This window comes from Elephantulus edwardii, unplaced genomic scaffold (assembly GCF_000299155.1).
Source record: "Elephantulus edwardii isolate Elephantulus edwardi_28Jun2011 unplaced genomic scaffold, EleEdw1.0 scaffold00086, whole genome shotgun sequence".
Classification (NCBI taxonomy): Eukaryota; Metazoa; Chordata; class Mammalia; order Macroscelidea; family Macroscelididae; genus Elephantulus; species Elephantulus edwardii.
In genome coordinates this window covers 8,984,181-9,004,903 of record NW_006399836.1, presented here as the reverse complement: position 1 = coordinate 9,004,903, position 20,723 = coordinate 8,984,181, and the positions used below count along the sequence as shown (strand labels likewise).

Sequence of the window (20,723 nt, the reverse complement as noted above, 5' to 3'; positions counted from 1 at the left end):
TGTGCCAATCGCATTGCCTCTGACACACCCATCCCGATTACCCCAGTCACTGAATCAATCCATCTCATAGAGGGTCTTCCCCTCCTGCGCCATCCCTCCACCTCCCCCAAGCATGACGTCCCTCTCCAAGGACCTGTCCCTCCTTGTAACATGCCCAAAGTATGTCAGACGAAGCCCCAGAATCAGGAACTTCCAGAGTTCAAGCAGGATTTAGAAGAGGCCATGGCACCAGGGATATTATTGCTGATGTCAGATGGACTCTGGCTGAAAGTAAGGAACACCAAAAGAATGTCTGTTTGTGCTTTATTGACTGTGCAAAGGCATTTGACTGTGTAAATCATAACATGCTGTGGCTGTCATTGAGAGGAATAGGAATCCCAGAGCTCTTGATTGTGCTCATGCGGAACTTATACCTGGACCAGGAAGGAGGCTGTTGTGTGAACAGAGCAGGAGAGCGCTGCATAGTTCAGAATTGGGAAGGGAGTGTGTCAGGGTTGTATTCTCTCTCCATACCTATTCAATCTGTATACTGAGCAAATTATCCATGAAGCTGGACTCTATGAGAGGAGTGTGGCAACAGCATTGCAGGGAGACTCATCAATAACTTGCATTATGCATATGACACAACCTTGCCCAAGGGACAGTTGGACCCTATTTCCGTTTCTTAAACTTCAGCCATTCTGCTCCTCTGTTAGGAGTTTCTGTCATCACCTCATCTCATCTGTTACTTTGCTGTTCTTTCAATTGAAACCCCCTGTTCACTGATACTGAAACACAATCACGTGCCAAACACCACAAGTGGAAAACTAGGACCGTGCCCAGAATCTAGGAGACGTTCTCTAGGAGGTAAGAGTAGAAAATAAAAATAGAAATGTTATTCTAGCTAGAAAGTGTTGTCTGATGAAGCTCTGAGCTCTGTTAAAAAGCAGAGTGGAGATTAGAGAGGTGAAGACATTCTCCTCGAAGCAACTGAGGGAGTCAAAGTGTTGGGAAGAGAGTTTCTGTCTCACTCTAGGCTCAGGGCACCCCAATGCCAAGCTCCAGGCCTCACAGGGACTAGGTCACCTGGTACCTAGACGGGGAGAAGCTCCAGTTGAAAGCAAAACCAACAGTTGTCAGTGTGTTGGCCCTGATTTCTGATGATCTTGTGTGTGACGGAGCAGAGCTGTGTTCCAGAGGATGTTTACTGGCTGTTTTCTTAAAAATTTGACTGCCGGGCCTTTCTTCTGAGGCATCTAGGAGTGGTCACCAGCCTTTTGATTGGGGGCAGGCATGTTTGAAAGGACATTAGAACACCCCCATGCCAGGGACTCCTGTGAGAAAGAAGCACTCAAACCCTCAAACTGTCCCATAGCTGACCCTCCAGTGGGTTTTCAGAGGTTGTAAGATGCATGCAAAGAGATTTCCCAGCTTTCTTGCATGGAGCCGCTGGGGGGTTCGAACCACCAAAGAGGTCTTTGGGTCCCTGTGGACTAAGCCACTGGACCGCCTTACGACAAAGAAGCGTAGGACCTGTGGATTTCCGGACCAGGTTGACCCCTTGTGGCTCTGAGCTCCCAGCAAGGTCTGAGGTTCCTGTTGCTCTGAATTCTGGCTTCGTGTAGGGCGGGGTGGGGCGGAGGAGGGGAGTGAGGGGCGACTTAGTGCAGTTGTGGTTTACCTGCTGTGCGACCTGTGTCATTTGATTACTCTGGGGTCACGTTCCTCAGATAAAGTGGAAGGAGCAAGGCATTTAGGATGTGTGACTCTATTTCTCCCAAACCGCATGCGTATGGCTGCCTTGACACCAAACCATGAAGAATTTAATTTGAAATTATGTTTTAAATGGAAGTTTGCACAGCAAATTGAGTGCCCGTGTGGCATGCTGGCATTCTGTCTGCTCCGTCTCCATTGCTCTGGCTTCCCTGCACCCCTTGTCTTCTCCGTCTTTGCTCTTGGGTAAGTGTTGACCACGGTCTCATGAACGTCTGAAGGAGCCCGTGGCTCCCTGATGATATTATTTTTTTTTTATTTTTGTGTGTGTGTACCGTCAAATCAGATCTGACTGGTACAGGAGGATATTGCGCCTCCTTCTCCGGCAGAGCATCTGGTGGATTCGAACCATGCGCCTCTGGGATTGCAGTGCAGTTTCTTGCCACTAGGCCACCAGAGCTCCCCCCTGATGATATTATTTATTCTACCAGGTGATCTGCTGGCAGAAAGGAGACATCCAGGAGGGATTTCAGTTCCAGTTAAAAGAGCACTTTAGGGTGATAATCTTGGAGTTACTGTAGTCATTAGTAAGTTTGGTTTTTTTAAGGAAGAGTTGAATTTCGTTATATTGTTGTTGTTGTTATGTGCCGTCGAGTCACCTGCAGCTCATAGCGACCCTATGTACAACAGCCCTAAATCCTGCCCTATCCTGTGCCAACCTCACTGTCTCCGACACACCTACCCCCATTACCCCAGTCACTGAATCAATCCATCTCATAGAGGGTCTTCCTCTCTTGCACTGGTCCCTCCACCCTCCCAAGCATGATGTCCTTCTCCAAGGACCAGTCCCTCCTTGTAACATGTCCAAAGTATGTCAAACAATGCTTCAGAATCCTTGCCTCTAAGAAGCTGCTTGGTTTAACCCTCTCTAACTTAAACCTGTTCATTTTCTTAGCAGTCCATGGTATATTCCATACTCTTCTCCAACACCACCGCTCAAAAACATCAACTCTCCTTCCAGCCTCTCTAGTCACTGTCCAGCTTTCTGATGTATAGCAAGTGATTGCAAAGACCATGGCCTGTATCAGGTGCACCTTAGTCTCCAGAGTGACATCATTGCCCTTCAGTACTTTGGAGAGGTCCCTAACAGCAGATTTTCCCATCGCAATACATTTTTTGATTCCCTGGCCACTAGTGCCAAGAGTATTGGCTGTGGAGCCAAGCAAACTAAAGCTGTGAACAATCTCAATCTCTTCACCATCCATCCTGATGCTGCCAATTGGTCCAGTGGTGAGAATCTTTGTCTTCTTGATATTGAGCCTCAATCCGTATTGAAGGCTGAAGTCCTTGACCTTCTGCAGTAAGCGCTTCAGGTCCTCCTCAGTTTCAGCGAGCAGGGTTGTGTCATCTGCATAATGCGGATTGTTGATGAGCCTTCTCCAATCCTGATGCCACATTTCTCATACAATCCAGCCTCCTGAATAATCTGTCCTGCAAATAGGGTGAAAAGGTATGGAGATAGGACACATCCCTGGCGTCTATCCTTTCCACTTTTGAACCATGCAGTGTTTCCTTGCTTTGTTCAGATGACTGCCTCCTGGTCCAAGTATAGGTTTTGCATTAGCACGATCAAGTGTTCTGGAATTTTATCTCCCACCTCATATCCTATCCGGTACCATCTGTGGTATCACCAGCTCTGGTTGACTGCGTACCACTGGCTTCTTCTGGTCTCAGGTTAGAAGAGGTTATGGTTAGTATGAGTATGGTTAGTCCTGGGGACCCGTTTCTCTTCTGAGTCTTCAATTTCCTCCATTCGCATTTGCTCCAGATGAATAGAGACAAATGGTTGCATCTTGTGCAACCAATCAAAAGCTTTTCCCCTAGACACTCCCCCCCAAACTGGATGTAGAATAGTAGAGCTTGACACCATCACTGGGGTCATGAGGGCCGGTGTGGCAGAGACAGTGAGATTGGCTCAGGATAGAGCCGGGCTCAGAACTACTGTGCATAGGGTATGAGTAGTACTATGAGTAGTCAACTCACCGACACATAACAACAGCAACAGTAGGTATATTGTTAAACCTCTGATAACAGCTCCTTCATCCCAACCTCCACGTTCAGAGAGTGGATGCCTAAATGTCCTGGTGGGTTCATCTCCTATAAATGACCCTTCTCCCAATGGAGAAGAAGCCTGCAAGCACAGACTGAAAGGGAATCCTAGATGGGGACAGATGGGGGTTACAGTCTCAGCTCCACCCTTCCTAAACTTAAGACCTCAGTCAGCTTGATGTATTCAGCACATGCTGAATGAGGACATTGTGTCTGTTGTCAGCGAAAGGGTGAGACGTGAGGAAGACGACTCATCCCTGCCTCCATGGGGGTTTGTGGTCTAGAAAGGGAAGGAGTGGGGTGATGGGGAAATCACCATACAAACAATGATCTAATCAGAGTCATGATACGTGCTGTAAAGGAATAAAGAGCAGATGGGGTCAGAGGTAAATGAAAGGACAAATGATGCGAGAAGATCTCTCCAGGGGAACAGCCTTTCAGATGCCTGGTGAAGGTCACGCAGGCACTGGCCCGGTGGTGTTGGGGGAGGGAGGAGGAGGCGCTCCGTAAAGAGGCATATGGAGGGCTGGAGAAGGGCCAGCAAAGAGGGGCAGAGGAGCTGCAGGGGAAGAGGATGCAGATGGGTGGGGCCTCAGCCATCCTGAGGGCTTTGCCCAGAGTTGTGGGCATCCACGGAAGAGTTTAAACAGGGAAGTCACAGATTTGTATTTTTTATGATTTTTTTTATAATCCTATGAAAAATGATGGCTGGCATCAGCGGAACCTGTACATGAACCGACAAACTTGTCTTTTGAACAAAACAAGGAAATACTGCATGGCTTCAAATCAGAAAAGATGTGTGTCAAGGTTGTAGCCTTTCTCCGTACATATTCTGTGTGCTCTGCCAATAATCCGAGAACTAGGAAGAACATGGGATGACGATTAAAGGAAGACTCATCAGCAACCTGTGTATTGGAACGATACAACCTTACTTCCTCAAAGTGTAGCGGACTTGAAGCGCTTACTGAAGAAGGCGAAGACGACAGCCTTTAGTATGGATCATCCCGCAACACCAAGAGTACAAAAATCCTCACAACTTGAACAACAAGCAGTGTTATCAATGGAGAAAAGATTGAAGTTGTCAGTGATTTCACTTGACTTGGATCCATAATCAACACCCACTGAAGCAGCTGTCAAGAAAACAGAAGATGAGTTGCATTGGACAAACCTCTCATGTAAAGAAATTAAAGTCTTAAAGAGCAAGGATGTCAGATGAAAGACTAAAGTGCACCAGATAAAAGTCATGGTATTTTTCGACTGCTTGCATGGCCAGGAGGGACCAGTCCTTAGAGAAGACCATCAAGGGTGGAAGGGTGGAGGAACAGCTAAAGCGAGGAACAACTCAGATGAGATGGATTGACATAATAACTGGGATAATGGGGGTAGGTTCAGGGTAGGTCAGGGTTCAGTATTGTACATAGGTTTGCTATGAGTTGCAGGCAACTTGATGGCACATAACAATAACAACAACATGCATCTAAAAGTGGGACAATGCATTGGGAAGCCTATGGCTAACTCCTAAGTAAGTTCTAGGAGACTTATTTGGGGTGTTTTAAGTTTGAGGCATAAGACACTCCAGTGGAAATGAAACTAGTTACCTTTGAGTTGACTTCAGCTCTTGGTATTTCCCTGTGTACTGCCAAATAGAGTAGAACTGTGTACTTCATGGCATTATTTTTTTCAAGAATCCATATTATTGTTTCTATTGTTTTCAAGAATTTACATAACAAAACATACACCAACTCAGCAATTCCTACATGTAGGATTCAGTGACACTTCATGTTGTCCGACTGTTCCCACACTCCTTTTCCGGATTATTCCTTTTCCAGTAACACGAACTCACTGCTCCCTACGTTTTAGGTTTTTTAAAGTTTTTATTTTATTTTATTATTTTGTGTGTGTATACCATCAAATTGGACTTGACTGGTACAGGAGGAGATTGCCCCTCCTTTTCCAGCAGAGCATCTGGTGGATTCGAACTGCATACCTCTGGCATTTAAGTACAGCTTCTTGTCACTAGGCCGCCAGGGCTCCCTTGCTCCCTGCATTTTATAGGGTTTTTCTGTGTGTGATTTTTTTGGAAGTAGATCACCAGGCCTTTCTTCTGAGGCACAGCTGTTGGACTCAGACCTTCAAACTCTCAGTGAGCAGCTGAGCTTGTTAGCTGTTTGCAGTCCGAAGGGAGACCCCAGAGGAGATGAGGGGAGGCTGCTGAGGATGTGAGGAACAGAGTCCTGAGGGCCATGGGGATCTGGCTCTGACTAACGTGACCCTCAGGTCTGAGCCTTCATCTGTAGAGAAGAGTGAAGTGTGACCTGGGGAAGAGGGACTGTCAGGAGAAGCTCAAGTTTGAGTGGAAAGAGAACAGTGTCCCAGTATCTCCTTCTGGCTTCCCGAAGTCAACCTGAGAAGTGTTTCCAGATCAACCAAAGCAAACGCACTATTGTCAGATCCATTCTGACCCTTAGCAGCCTCCGTAGGACAGAGCAGAGCAGCCCCCGGGGATTCTGAGGCTGTAAATCTTAATGGGAGCGGACTGATGCATCCTTCTGTGCAGAGGTCCACCTCTCTGTTCTCAGCCCAAGCCTGATGCATCCTTCTGTGCAGAGGTCCACCTCTCTGTTCTCAGCCCAAACCTGACGCATCCTTCTGTGCAGAGGTCCACCTCTCTGTTCTCAGCCCAAACCAGGTCTCCTTCATGAAGATCCTTTGTCAAAGCCTTTGCTTCTTTGAACTTCCAGTTGCTCAGCGCCCCCTGTGGGCTATGCGGGGCGACTGTTCTACCCCTTGGCCAGACCCTAGAGCCAGATGCTGTTTGGGGGATTGTTCTGACTCCGGAATGTGCACCCCAGAGGGTGACGACCACTTCCTCCCTGTCCACCCTGCGGTCACCGGGGACTCCTCCTGGGATCTGGCAGCAGACAGCAGGCTCTCTGTGGGTAGGGATGGGTGGATGAGTGGATCTGTCCCTGCTGCTTTCCTGAAGACCCAGAGTGGCTGCCCTGCTGGGGCGCCCAGCTTGCTCTGCGCCACTCTCTCCCACTCTCAGCAGAAGCCAGTCTCTAGGAAACAGACTTCTCTCCTCTGAGGGGACCCGTCTGTCCCTGGAGACATGTGGAGTCAGGATCAATATGTTGGAAAACAGGCTTGGGGCTCCTGAGCTAGGTTTCTTGTTACAGAATTGGATCCAATATGACAACTTCACTGACCCGAGAATATGCAGACATGGCCCTGGGTCCTAGCGGCTCATGAAGGTTGAGCTGGTGATCACCAGAATGCCATGGGGAGCCCAGTTCGAATCTCCCCTGCTCTGCTGTCAGCTAACTCTGGACACAATTTGAGTAGGTCATGGCCGAATGCTGGAGGGTCCACATAGGCCATGGTGTAAAAGCCATATTCACTTCCCTTTTCGATTTATTTGTTCTGAGTTGCAGTTAACATTATTTTATCTATTTTGCATTTGTAAAATTCTATTTAACATGTCTACTTTATTTACCATGTTTAAGATAGATACGCCAAGCACTGTCTAAAGCCTTTTACAAACACCAGGCCTGTAAATTCTCACAGCAGAGGGCATCGGTGAATTCTAGCCTTCCATGTCAGAGGCCCAGGTTCGATTCCTGACCATGCATCTCATGTATAGTCACTACCCATCGGCCGGCAGAGGTTTGCTCTAAGGTTGCTCTGATGCTGAACGGGCTTATTAACTTTTAAGTTAATATGGACGAGGAGGAAAGGCCTGGTGGTCTGCTATGGAAACCTTACAGTTCACAATGTTGCTGTCTGCATGAGAGCCCCAGGGACGGTGCAGGACTGGGCAGCACGTCAATCTGTTGCACATGAGGTCATTGTGAATTAGGGCCAACTTGATGCAGCCAATGACAATGGCAATGACAGCGGCCTCCCCTAGCATCCCGGGGGAGGGGTGCACCCTCTTGTCATCTCCCTAAAGTAAAAGGGACAGCTGAGGTCCAAATAGAAGTCGCTTGTCCAGTGTCTTGCTTTCAGTTCCAGCTCCACTTTAGAGAGGAGCAAACAAGGTTTGGAGAGAGGACGCCACCAGCTGAGGTCACCCGGCTGGGAAGTGGAGGCGGCAGGGTTGGGCCTGAGGTCTGTGCTGACCCGCCAGATAGGAAATCAGAGCTGAGGACTGACTGCTGGACCTCCTCTTAAAAGTGGGTGGCGACGGGGCTGGGCTGCAGGCAGCGACAAGGGGCTGCTGCAGGCTGGGGGGGCATATCTAGGGCTGAGACCCCTTTGTGATGCCCAGGAGACACTCCCTCCTCATTCGCACTGTGAGGTCCCCAGGGCAGCCGAGACGCCAGGCAGGCCTCGGATCTGACACCTCCTGCTGCCGAGCTCTGATCAGAATCTGGCTCAGGGCAGGGGGCGAAACTGAACCCCAGCGGGTCTCCTCCTCCAGCCTGGCTGGTGCCGCAGCCACTGGGCCCTTTCTCCTTGACCCTGTGTGGACCCTGCCAGAGGTGGCCTTCTTGGAACCTACAGCGCCGAGCCCACCCTAGGGCTCTGGCCAGGCTCTGGCCTCGGCCCTGGGCTGCATGGTCCCCAGGGAGCCCCGGGTCCGGCCCCCGCCCGCCCGCCGCCTCTCAGGTGAGCTGGACAGATCGGGTTCCTGTGGTTTCATGTCCTGCATTGTTCTTGGCTGGGCCCGGGCTTATGAAACAGTAATGAGGGGCCCCTGCTCCCGCGGCAGGCCCCTCTAAGGTTTCCGCTGCCTCTGCCTTCGCCACCGTGGCCTGGAGTCGGGGCCTGGGAGGGCGGCAGCCTGGGGGCCGGAGCCGGAGCCCCCCGGGGACGAGGGTGCTGACAGCCGCCAGCCGCCACCACGGGAGCCCGCTGCCCAGGTAACCCGAGAGGAGGCGGGGCACGGGGTGCCCTGGCCGCAGTCTCCCACCACCAGGCGAGGGCTCTGCCACCTGGGAGCGTGGGGAGGAATGGGGGGGCCTTCCCAGAGATAGCAGCCGTGCCCCCCCTGGGTGAACCAGGCACCAGCCATGGCAAGCAGGTGTGGTCCTGCTGATGGCGGGAGGGCCACAGGAGCGGTGGCCTCTCCAGCCCATCCTCACCCTTGACCTTGACCTACTGCCATGGGACCCTCCGTTTCATTAGTGCTGAGTCTCTTCCTTCAAGGCCTTGTTCTCACGTCCCCTCCTCCCTCACACCCCCTCCTGCTGCTGACCAGCTGTGCCCTCTCCTCTCCTTCATTTTTTTACTTTGTTCCTTGTGGCTACAAAATACCCTTTGGGGTCCTCTGCCCAATCGGCATCCTCAAGCATACCAACATACCAACACACACATGCAAATCAACGTTCGTGCACATGTGCACATATACATTCACGCATGCACTACTGCTGCACGCCTGTATCTGTGCACACATCACACAACACCCATGTGCACACATGTGCCCCAAACAAGCACATACGGGCACTAGTGTGCTCACAAGCCCACCCACCAGCCTAGGTGTGAACACACACACACTCACACATGTGTGTACACACACTCATGCACCCCGCAGCCCCGGTGTGGTTCCCCAGGGGCCCGATGGACGGCCGGCCCCCGGGAAGTGTGAGATCCTGGAGGAGATGTCTGTACCTCCCAGCCTGCCCGGTGGGGGAGGGGCCCTGCAGGGGGAGGGCAGCCCCCACGTGGGCGCTGAGCTGTCTCTGGTCTCCGACTCAGTTCCAGGAGCCCTCGAGCCCGCCGAGTGCAGAGGCGCCCTACTGCGAGCTGCCCCGCCGCCTGCCTGCACCCCAGCATTCGCTCTGTGCCTCGACCTCCAGCTGCCAGTCCACGGTGGGCCCAGACCTCGGGCCAGAGCCCAGGAGGTGAGTACAGCCTCAGGACCGGGGGTCGGGGTTCCCTCACCCACTCCGGCAAGATGTCAGCATCCGTCTGCAGTGGCTGTTGCTGTGGGGTGTATGGTCAATCCATGAGGCCTGGGCACAGGGGGCCGGCTACACCATGCTTCTTTATACCTGGGCCTCTGAGCCTACTTCCTGAGCCCTGCCTGTCTCTCCCGTGGCCTTGACCTGCCTGACTCTCCTGTGGCCTTGACCTACCTGTCTCTCCTGTGGCCTTGACCTACCTGTCTCTCCTGTGGCCTTGCCTACTGTCCCATGGCCTTGCCCACTGTCTGATGCTCTGAGCCCTAGCTCAGCTCTGCTCTGGGGTCTGAGTGAGTCACACACCCATCTTGCAGCAGGCAGGGACCACAGCCCCCTTCCTGGTTTTCTCTGCGTACCCAGAACATCTGTCACCTACTACCAGGCAACGCTCGCCTCCACCCCTTGGGGTCCCTACCATGGCCCCTTCTACTCCAGGCCTGAGCTCAACTGCAGTCCTCTTTTAGGTCCGTGGGACCTTAGGAGAGTGTGACCGTGAGGTCTAGAAATTCACGTTCCAGCTTCAACTCCATCCTGATGGACTAAAGGACTTTGGGTGTATTTAATCCCTGTGCCCAGTTTTGCAACATAAGGGGCTGAATCAAATCAGCATTTCTTTTTTTATTTTTATTTTTATTATTTTTTGTGCATTGTACTGTCAAATCAGATCTGACTGGTACAGGACGAGATTGTCCCTCCTTCTCCAGCAGAGCCTCTGGTGGATTCGAACCAGGCACATCTGGGATTGCAGTGTAGCTTCTTGCCACTAGGCCACCAGAGCTCCCTTTAAATCAGCATTTCTTGGGGAACGTGTGTTCCTCACTGATAAACAGACCAGAAAGAAAAAGGTCCCCATCATCAAATATGTTGCCGAGAGTTCAGGATGAGCAGAGTTGAGTATCAGGCCTTGTCAGAGCTTTGACTCGGCAAGTATGCATTGTGGGTGGAGATTAGGGAAGTGAGCCATGTGTCCCGAAGTCGTTTGACTACAGAACTCATTGTGGTCTTCGGCCATTCCCCTCTTCTGTGGCCACACAGGGACATTGTCAGCTCTGAACCTAGAAGCCAGCTGGCTTTATCTTTGGCCCCCACCTGGGCCTTCAGGCTGGTGGTCCTGTCACCGCCCCCTGGAGCCCGTCTTGGCCCAGAACAGTTCTGTGTAGTTGGCGTCCTGAGCTTGACTATCCCACGCCAGCTCTGGTGACATCGACATTGGCCAGGACTCCAGTGCCTGTTCCTGGTTTACAACCCGGTGCTGCCGCCTCCCCGCTTTGTGATCTTGGCCCATCTTCCAGAACTCTCAGAGTCTCGGTTTCTTCATCTGTAAAATGGAGGTCATTACACGCACTGAGGAAGCACCCTACTAGTGCGGTGGTTAAAGTATTTGACAGCTACTGACCAAAACGTTGTCAGTTTGCACTCACCACTGGTTCCGTGGTGGCCTGTTTCCATAAAGATTTACAGCCTCCTTGTTGTTGTTGTGTACTGGTGAGTTGGAACTGACCCCTAGCTGGCTCTCCAGCAGGTTTTCAGAGGCAGGAAATCACACGGCAGGAGATGGCCCGTCTTTCTCCTGCTGAGAAGCTTCGAACTGTGTGCCTTTGGGTCGGCAGTGCTTAAAGTGGCTTCTTACCACTAGGCCACCAGAGCTTCCTGGGAAGCCAGGGCCGTTCTAGGCTGTCCTCTAGACTCGCTGGGAACTAGAGTTGAGGCCAGCAGTGGGCTGTGTGTGTGTGTGTGCGGGAGACTGTGGGAAATGATGATTAGCACTGACTCTGTCCTAGACTCCTGGCCCCTTGTGAGTGTATGTGTGTCTGGATTGGGGAAATCACTCCTTCATCCTTTCTGGGGAAAAAGTCCTGGGTCTGTGTGTCTCCTCTCGCAGGGGCCCACAGTCAGGGCTCTGTGAAGAGGGGCTCCCAGCTGACCCCAGGAGCAGTAGCGCGGAGGCCCAGGCAGAGCCCTTCGTGGGATGTCTGACCTCTTCCCCGAGTGGCAGCTGTGACGAGGACCCCAGCTCTGGCACCAGCTCCGGTCCTGACGGTGACACCCCTGATGAGACCAGCAGCTCGTCCTCTGTGGTGAGAAGCAGGGGACAAGAACAAGTCACCCCTCTGTCCCCAGCCCTAGGGTCTCACCAGATTGTCAGAGAAGGCCCAGCTCAGCCTCTCACGACAGGGAACTGGACTGAGGTCTTCTGGAGACTCTGACAGCGCACAGACTGCTTGCCCCTGGGAGGCCAGGGGGCTCTGCCTGGCCAGCGCGGGGCGGGTGAGGACCTGGCTGTGAAAGGCAGTGAAGGGGTCCCAGTGGCAGGAGGTCTGGGTGAATCACTGCAGGTTCGTCTGCCAAAACCCCTCAGGTCGCAAGACTGGGATTGGGGGGAAGGTGCTGGGCCCATGGGCCCCGCCTTGCTCACACACCATTGAACCCACAGCCAGCCCTGGAATGGACGTCAAGAATCAGAGGCAAAGGAACAGCCTGGGGGTGCCTGGCAAGAGCTGAAGGGCCACTTAGATGGCAGAGAGAAGACTCAGGGGTCCTGCGTGTGGGCATTCACCCCTGGAAAGGGCTGTCCATGAGATCCCCCCAGGGGACGTGATGAATATAAGCAGATCCAGAACCAGATGGCCCAGCCCCGTGTCCTCTATTCAATCAGCTCAATGCCAAGTGTGTGACAGTGTGGGCTTGTGGGAGGCTCATCGCCACCTCTGAGCTCAAGGCTGTGATGGTCCCATTAGTGTAAGATAACAGACTTAGAGAGGAAAAGCCACTTAACTACCCGAAGCCACACATCCGGACGGTGATGGTGGACAGAGGTCTGAACCTCTGGACCCTGGGGGTATCTCTGGGGGGCTCCTAGGCCTAGTCCTTCCTACTGGGTGGAATCAGACTGACCGGGGCTCCAGTCTCCCTGAAATTTGTCCCTTCCTGGGTTGTCACTTGGGCAGATTCTTCACTTGGACACAAGTGACAGGATTGATTGCACATTTGGTGGGTTGAAACCTGCATCAGTATAAAGTCGAGACTAGATCGGGAAGAAAAAAAAAAAAGAAAGAAACCTGCATCAGTGGTGAGCATACAGCAGGCGCCCTTTAAGTGTTGATTCCTTTTGCTCCAGCGACCCTGGGGCCTGCCTTCTTCATCCGCAAACACACGCCCTGCTTCCCTCCCCTGGCAGGACTGGGACACTGTCGAGAGAGAGGAGGGAGCCTCCTGCTCAGACGAGCTCCTCGTGATGATCCCCAGGAGGTCCCCGGAGGGGCCGAGGGCTGACAGCGGCCGAAGGGCCCCATCTGTCACCAGGCCTCCTGTGGGGGGCGACTCTGCCAGCCCGAAGAAGGAAGGTGAGTCCTTGATCCAGGCCCAGCTGGATGTGGTGGTAGCCTGGGCTCAGTCAGCCACATTGCTGGCCATCTGGGCCTCAGGGCATAACTTACATCTTGATAACAGTAAACGTACCTACATACTAATGGGGCGCCCACATATGCCTTCTTATCCTACTTAAGTATGCTGTTGTTGTTATGTGCCATCGAGTCGCCTGTGATTCATAGCAACCCTATGTATGCTCTGTCCTGTGCACGTCTAGCCGACACACGTACCCCCATTACCCCGGTCACTGAATTAATCCATCTCATAGAGGGCCTTCCTCTCCTGTGCCGTCCCTCCACCCTACCAAGCATGACGTCCCTCTCTAAGGACTGGTCCCTCCTTGCAACATGTCCAAAGTATGTCAGACGAAGATTCAGAATCCTTGCCTCCAAGGAGCAGCCCTGCTTCACCCTCTGGGACAAACCTGTTCGTTTTCTTAGCAGTCCACAGTATAGTCAATACTCTTCTCCAGCACCACAGCTCAAAGGCATCAGTTCTCCTTCTATCATCCCTAGTCATTGTCCAACTCTCTGATGCATAGCAAGTGATCGCAAAGACCATAAACTCTGTCAGTCTCACCTTAGTCTCCAGAGTGACTGCTCTTCAGTACTTTGGAGAGGTCTCTAATAGCAGACTTTCCCATCGCAATACCCTCTCATAATGGGCACTGGCTTCAGATGTGGCTGAATCTATGTGTCCCAATGGCATCAGAAATCTTTGCTTCCTTCAGGTTAACTTCCCTCTCTATCACGGAGAGGCCACCAGCAGCATCAGACTGCCCTTTCCTCCCTCTCTACTCCCGTACCATCTTCCTGGGAGTTGCAGCCAATGACCCAGGAATGGTTCTCACTTGCTGTTCAGGGTTCACATGTCCAACTTGGTGAGGGAAATGGGATCAGGCCCTGTACAAACCTCATGACTTGAAAGTGTCGGAAAGGGGACCCTCCTAAAGAAAATCAGAGTGATGTACCTGGGGATGAGGAAAAGCTGCTGGTCAGGATAAGCCCACAGAGGCTCATGACAGCTGGTGAGCAGCCCGCCGGCACATGGGCCCAGCATGCTGCGAGTCCAGGCTTGGTCTCCCAGTTCCTGGGTGCTCTGTGCGGCCTCCCGGTCTGTGTCTTCAGCATCAACAGGCTGGGGCATCCAGCCCTAACTCTACTAGACTTCCCATGATGCCTTTGGCATTCAGCTGTCAAGCACATGAGCACTGTTGTTAGCCGCTGTTCATTCTGATTCACAGTGACCCTGTGTACAGCTGGGAAATGCTGCCTGGCCCATGCCACCCTTTCGCTGGCTGCCATGTGTGAGCTCATTGCTGCAGCCACAGTGCCAGGCCATCTTCCGGCGGCTTGCTTCTTTTTTCCCTCACTTTCTACCAAGCGTGAGCGTCTGATTCCTTTTTGATAATGTGTCTGAATGACAGAGTCTCACCGTCTCAATTATGAGGAACTTTCTGGCTGTATTTCTTTCTTCAAAGATTTATTTGTTCTCCTGGCAGTCATATTCAGTATTTGTTGCCAACACCATAATCCAGAAACATCCCTTTTTTTTTCTTCAGTCTTTCTTATTCATTGTCCAATTTTGACACGCCTTATGAAGTATTTGGAAATATGGCTTGAGTCTGGCCCATCTTTGGCTTCAAGATTGGCGTCTTTGTTTTTTCCTACTTTACATAGAGATTTTGTATGTTTGCCCACATTTTTTAAATTTTATTTTATTAATTTTAATGAATATTTACAGAGATTTTGGATTTTCATTCATTATTGCACTTTTTTCTTTACCCTCCTCCCCCCAGTTTGCTCCTCTCTTTGAAAAGCAAAAGATAAACTTCTTCATTGGTTGCCCACATTTTTGAAATTTCGCTATTTCCATGGGTGCTGACTGTGGACCCAGGTAAACTGACATCCCTGGCAGATCCAGTCTTGTCTCTGCTTATCGATGATGCTGCTTACTGGTGAACCTTCAGTGCAGGCACTGAATGTGCGTGGACCCTGTTTTGGACACGTAGGGGGTCAGGAGCAATCGGATTGGGTTCTCACCCCAGAAAACTCATCTGATCAGAAAACCAAGCTGATGGTGTAAGGAATTAGGAACTCAAGTACTGTTCTGGTAAAGCAGACATGAGATAGTGAACAGCTGCCCTGGACGAAGGGGAAGCAGAGACAGACGTACCACGCTGTGAGTGAAGCAATTAGAGGGGACAGGAGAAGAAAGAGGTCTCCTCTGTGCAGGGCACAGCCACAGAGGAGAGTGTTTGTGGGCAAAGGATGGCATTCTGGCTGGAGAAACAGCCTGGGCAAAGGCCCAGAAGTGTGGATCAGGGAGAGGCTGGCAGGTCGAGCTTGACCGTAGATGAGTGTTTACAGGAGAATCAGATCATACTGAGTCTCGAGAAGCCTAGCCACAAAGCTGAGATTTCTTCTCTGAGTAGTAAGGAGTTACGGAAGGTGTCTGAGGAGGTGAGCGGTATACTCAGACCTGTGCCTTGGGAATTTCATAAGAACAAAAGAAATGTTGAGTATGAGCTACAGTAGGGCGAGGCCAAAGGATGAGAATCCATTTAAGAGGTGATTGCAGCTGCTGTAGTCGTAATGCGTTCTGGAAGCAATCAATGGCTGATGCTAAACTCCTGGGTGAAAGGTTGTCAGGGAATGAGATATCAGTTCACACGCTTTCAAAGTAGCACATCTCATACAGGAGGGTAAGGCACTCAGAATGAGAGAGTGGGCAGGCCGACCTTGAGCGGGAAGCACTCAGCATCCCCACGGCGGACAGCATGGCTTTGGGTGCACAGGGCAGGACATGGCATCTTCCAAGTCTTCCTGCTAGCAGTGTCCCACATGCACCGGATCCCAAGGGAACATCGGACACACCCAGACCGAGGGACAGTCTACAAAATAACTGCACTTGAAGTCCCCGGAGGACTGGGTAATTGTTTCAGATTATTAAAGACTATGAGGTACTCTGGCGGCATGTTGCCATGTGCTGTTGATTCAAAACCGACTCGTACCTCGCCCACCAGCAGGTTTTCAAAGGCTGTAAATTTGGAAGCAGGAGTGGCATCCCCTTCCTAAACAACTTGCCTCTGGAAACTATGAACTTTGATAAATGTCAATAGTTATAGAAAGGCTTCAGGCCTTCTGTTCATAGGGTCGCTATGAGTTGTGCTTGACTCGACGACAATCAACAACAACAACAAATTGTAAGAGAGGAGATGCCCATTTTTCTTCTGTGGAGCAGCTGGTGGTTTTGAACCACCCACTATTGGAGCAGCAGTGCAACTCTTTACTCACTAGGCCATGAGAATCCCTTCTGATAACAAATTGTGCTGCTAACTCAAAGTCAAGGTTCTCTAGTGGTTTGAATCCCTCTGAGGGGTAAAGACAGTCTCCCCCATTATGATTTACAGCCTCAGAAACCCAGTAGAGGGTCAGCAATGAGTCAGAATTGACCTGATTGCCCTGAGTGAGTGTGAGACCGACGGCTAGGGCCAGTGGTGCAAGTCTTACCTTCCAGGTGAGGGACTCGGGCAGGTATTGGCCTGTGAGCCTCACGTGCAGCCAGCCCCCCGCCCCCACAGCGGAAGCTTCTGTATTACTAGGATGCTGAATAGGTTCTGATGGAACTTCCAGGCTAAAATTGAGTAGGAAGAAAGGCCTGATGATCTACTTCTGAAAATCTTGTGGATCGCAGTGATCCAGTATGCAGCTCATCTTGGGAATGGTACAGGGCTGGGCAGTGTTTCTTACTGCTGTGCATGGGGTCACTGTGAGCTGGTGGCTGACTTGACAGCAGCTAGCAATACACGTGGTACCAGCAGTCAGGAGATCAGGAGGCATATTGCACCGGAAAAGTCTGTAATCAGGGATTGCTCCAAATTGCTGAGGAGCAGTGATGTCAGTTTGAGGACTAAGGTGCACCTGATTCAGGCCATGGTCTTTTCAGTCACTTGCTGTGTATCTAAGAGCTGGACTGTGAATAAGGATGAAGGAAGAATTGATTCCTTTGAAGTGTGATGTTGGAGGAGAGTACTGAATATTCCATGGACTGTCAAAAGAACAGATCTGTCTTGGAGAGAGTGAAGCCAGAGTGCTCTTGGAGGCAAAGATGATAAAGCTTTGTCTCTCATACTCTGGGTATGTTGCTAGGAGAGGTTATTCCTTGGAGAGGGACATCATGCTTGGAAAGGTGGAGGTTCAGTGAAAGAAAGGAAGACCTTCAACCAGGTGAATTGACACAGTGACTGCAGCAATGGGCTTGAGTGTCCTTGAGGGTTCAGATCTGTTGTTCATAAGGTCTCTATGAGTCATGCTCGACTCAACAGCACCTAACAACAATAATAACACAGTAACAACAGACAGTGCAAAAGCCTGACGATAGGAGCAGTAGTCGTGGGTTCGCAGAGCAGAGGAAGGCTGGGGCAGGAGCAGCCGGGGTGGTGGGTGACCAGCTCGTGAATCCGCCCTCCCAACCATGTTCTCCTGTGGCCTGTTTGCTGCCAGCAAAGACTGTCAGCATCTGTCCAAGTTGTCTCACGTCATCAGCAGTTCCCATCAGCACCTCCTTCAAACCAGCTGCCATTGGAGGCCACCCCGACTCAGGGTGACCCTGTGTGTGTCACAGGAGAACTGGGCTTCCTGGGGTTTTCAGTGGTGGACTTTTGGGGCCCTAGATTGCCAGATTTTTCTTCCAAGGTACCTCTGGGTGGACTGGAACTTCTGACCTTTCCATGAGCATCTATCTGGAACCATCTTTTTAAACTAATCAGATGTTGTCCCCACCACCCCTGCCCTCTACCCTGCCGTGTCAGGCCCTGGGGAGGGTGTGCAAACCAAATGCCTCCCTATAGTGCATGAGGTCTGAAAGAACAGGCTCGATATTTGACCAAATTACTCTCTTTGTTCAGTTCATTGGGAAGTGGGGTGGAGTTCACTCATTAAATCAAAAGCAGTCACCACTGTCTACCTGGTGGCAGGTTCCCCAGTTGCAGGAGGAAGGGAGCCAAGGCCCTGGGGGAAAGAACTTCTGAGGTGCTGTGGCCCCACCCCTGACCTCACATTTGTCCTGTGGGGGTGGCCCGGCTGGCTGGATGCTAGGACACAGACTGCCCAATGACAACTGCAGAGCCAGCCCTGCGCGCCCCACAAAGGGACTGCGGTGCGTGATGTGGGATCCTGGGGTGTTAAGCTCAAAGGTGAATGGATAAATTTTGAGCCCTCAACCAGGTGGGCTGACACGGTAACTGCAGCAATGGGCGTGAGAGTGTCAGAGAGTGTGAGAATAGCACAGAATAGGACAGGGTTCAGACTGGTTGTTCATAGGGTCGCTATAGGTCGTACTCGACTCGACGGCACCAGACAACATCCAGTGCTACTGGGAAGGTAAAATACAGCTGTTGTGGAAGCAATCTGGTGGCTCTTAAAAAAGTGAAGAGAGTTACAAAAAAACTCTCATTGTCCTCGAGGTGGAACCGACTCATAGCTGACCCTTCAGCAGATTTTTAGAGGCTGTAAACTGCATCAGTATACATTGCCCATCTTTCTTCCTCGGACCGCCTGGTAGGCTCGAACTGGTCACCTTTGGATGGGCAGAGCAGCCGCTGTTGATTAGATCACCAAAGCTCATACAATTCTCATGTAATTGCAGTTGTTATTAGGTGCCACTGAGTTGACTACAACTCAGTAACCGTAGGAATAAGAGATCTGAACCTTGCCCTGTCCTCCACCATCCTTGAACCCATTGTTACAGTAATTGTGTCACCGCATCTCCTTGAGGGCTTCCCTCTCTTTGACCATCCACCTTCCCCAGCATGGCGTCCTTTTCCAAGGATTGGCCCCTCCAAACATGCCCAAAGTATTTGAGACCAGATTGCACCATCCTTGCCTTTAAGCGGTGCCCTGATTATACTTTCTCCAAGACAGACTTGTCTTTAGACAATTCATGAGCTATTTAGTACTCTTCTCCAACACCCCAGCTCAGGAAAATCACTTCTTCTTCAGTCATCCTTGTTCATTATCTGACTTTCAGATGCATAGGAAATAATCCTGGTCCGGCTCAGTCACGTCTTAGTCTTTACACTGATGTCCTTGCTCTTTTGCACTTTGGAGACACCCTTGCCAACAGATTTTCTACTGTTAGCAGGGGTGTTGATTGTGGATTCAAACAAAATGAAATAGTTGACAATTTTAGTCTTTCCTCCATCTATCATGATGCTGCTGGTTGGTCTAATGATGAGCTTTGTTTTCTTTTTAGTTTTGTTTTCTTGATATTGAGACATAATCTTATATTGAAGGCTGTAGCCTTTGATCTTCTGTGACAAGTGTTTCAAATCCTCTTCACTTTCAGCGAGCAAGGTTGTGTCATCTGTATAATGTGAGTCTTCTCCCAATCCTTCCACATTCTTCTTCATAGAAACCGACTTCCTAAATGATTTACTCAGCACACAGATTGGCCATATATAGAGAAAGGATAAACCTTGACACACACCTTTCCGGATTTTAAACCATGTAGTGTTCCTTCATTCTGCTCAGACAACAGCTTCTTGGGTCTAGGTTTTTGTTTCACATGTGCACAATTAAGTCTTCTGAGCTTTTTATTCTTCTCAATGTCATCAAGAATATGTTATAATCGATAGAGTCAAGTGTCTTTGCATAGTCAGTAAAACATGGATAAACATCTTCCTGGTATTCCCTACTTTGAGCCAAAATCCATCAGCATCAGAAATGATAGTTCTCAAGGGAGTTCTGGTGGCCTAGTGTGGCAGGAAGCTGCACTGCAATCCCAGAGGTGCACGGTTCAAATCCACCAGGTGCTCTGTTGGCGAAGGAGGCACAATCTCCTCCTGTACGAGTCAGATCTGATTTGATGGTATACATACAAAAATAATAAAGAAAAAAAGAAATGATAGCTCTCATGCCATGTCTCCTGAATCTAGCTTGAATTTCTGGCAGTTCCCTATGGATATACTGTACCAGCTGTTTTTTAATAATCTTCAGCAAGATTTTACCAGCATGTGGTGTGTTTTTTTCTTTTTTTAAAATTAATGGTTTTTATTTAAAAAACCATAATTTTTACAGCATATTCTTTCCATTTAATTTCCCCATTAATTCATTGTTGCACATTTTCCTCCCTGCCCACTCCTCCCCCCAGTTAGTTTTTCTCCTTGAAGAAAAAAAAATTCTTTCATTGTTATACAATATGCCCAGTCCGCAGTCCACTTAACTATGCATTTCTTTTTCTGTAATCTTGCCATGAAAATAATACCTAATTCTATATTCTTTTTAAACATTTCTCTCTCTCATCTGTTTCAATGCAGTATACATTATTTATCCCTTCTTTTTTTAGGTTCCCCCAACCCTGAGTATTTGTCCTTTTGTGACTGAGATATTTCACTCAGCATAATGTCCTCCAGGGTCACCCATTTTGTATATGTCATGAGTTCCTTGTTTTTCAATGCAGGGTAGTATTCCATCATGTGAATATACCACAGCTTCTCTATCCATTCATTTGTTGATGGACACTTGCATTATTTCCAACTCCTTGCTATTGTGAACAAAGCCACAATAAACATGTGTGTGCATATATCTGCTTGGATGGCGATTATGGTCTCTTTGGGGTATATTCCCAGTAGTGAAATTGCTGGGC

General features: G+C 50.2%; 1 protein-coding gene across 1 annotated transcript in view; it reads left to right on the top strand.

The window, feature by feature from the left end:
• Positions 1-20,723, top strand: part of TRIOBP (TRIO and F-actin binding protein) — a 76,762-nt gene that overhangs the window by 3,587 nt on the left and 52,452 nt on the right. The window contains exons 3-8 of the mRNA XM_006890217.1: positions 8,325-8,412; positions 8,527-8,666; positions 9,357-9,410; positions 9,502-9,647; positions 11,590-11,785; positions 12,886-13,051. Coding sequence (XP_006890279.1) covers positions 8,325-8,412; positions 8,527-8,666; positions 9,357-9,410; positions 9,502-9,647; positions 11,590-11,785; positions 12,886-13,051 — 790 coding nt within the window. The remainder of the gene's footprint in view (positions 1-8,324; positions 8,413-8,526; positions 8,667-9,356; positions 9,411-9,501; positions 9,648-11,589; positions 11,786-12,885; positions 13,052-20,723) is intronic.